At 37.4% G+C, this 997-nt stretch overlaps 1 protein-coding gene across 1 annotated transcript; it reads right to left on the minus strand.

The window, feature by feature from the left end:
- Positions 1-33: 33 nt before the first annotated feature.
- On the minus strand, positions 34-897 carry LOC112095001 (probable serine/threonine-protein kinase PIX7; the record flags this gene model as incomplete). The annotated part of the gene is made up of 3 exons (XM_024176689.1): positions 831-897; positions 292-629; positions 34-169 (listed from the first exon to the last, which is right to left on the minus strand). Coding segments are annotated over exons 1-3 (541 nt in total), but the record flags the coding sequence as incomplete, so codon positions are not given.
- Positions 898-997: the final 100 nt, after the last annotated feature.

Consider the following 997-nt stretch of genomic DNA (forward strand, 5'->3'; position numbering starts at 1 on the left):
TAACTTCTGCAAGATATATTCATAACCACATACTCCTGAAAAGGTGATTCTCCAAGCTTCCTCGAGGCATAAACTCATAGACGAGTAACCTTTGATCATCCTCGATGCAATAACCAATTAACTTCACCAAATTAGGATGCAGAAGGTCACCAAGATAATTAACTTCAGCCTGCAACAAAGGAAATCCACAGAGATATTCTTAAATGTGGTAGTGGAATAACAAGTGGACATAATGTTTTTATCTCTACAGAGAGATAAATAAATAATTAAAATTGTAGTAAGGTGCCGCACCAGCCATTCTCTGTGACCCTGCAGTCCATCATAATTCAAAGTCTTTACTGCAACCGGAATCCCTGTGCCAGCTTTTGCCGGAGCAGTTCCATTTTCACTAATCCAACCTTTGAAAACACAACCAAATCCACCCTCACCCAGAACACTCTCAGGTTTAAATCCTCTAGTTGCTGACTTTAGCTCATTAAAGTTAAATTTTCGAAGTTGGGAAGAAATTTTAAGTTCCTCAGCTACATTGGGAGTGGATGAAGAACTTTCTGCAAAGCTAGTGATTGATGATGACGCAACTCGAACAATTGGTTGGTCTTTGCTGGTGTCATTTGTAGATTTACTTTCCGCTGATTCAAAGCGTGAATGTAAATAACATTATCCATGTCAAATAAGCAATTATGGATACTAAATTAATGCACAAAATGTAAGTAAATGAAACATTTCCTACTATGGAACACAACAGGGAACATGTCAACAATCGATACTTGTGCCTGTTGGTATGTAATTAATAGAAAATGCCTAAAAGGCCAACATTTGTGGAAGCATACCTAGCAAGTCACAACTCTCAGCTTCAATGATTACGTCACGGTTATTAGTATAAGGTAATTTGTGCATGAAAGCCCATGCAGAATATCCCTTTCATAAGTTTACTTACGTGCACTGAATAAACCAACAGGTATTAAATGTCTCGAAACGACAAAATCTAGAGAAAAAT

This window comes from Morus notabilis, unplaced genomic scaffold (genome assembly GCF_000414095.1).
Source record: "Morus notabilis unplaced genomic scaffold, ASM41409v2 C11357640, whole genome shotgun sequence".
Classification (NCBI taxonomy): domain Eukaryota; kingdom Viridiplantae; phylum Streptophyta; class Magnoliopsida; order Rosales; family Moraceae; genus Morus; species Morus notabilis.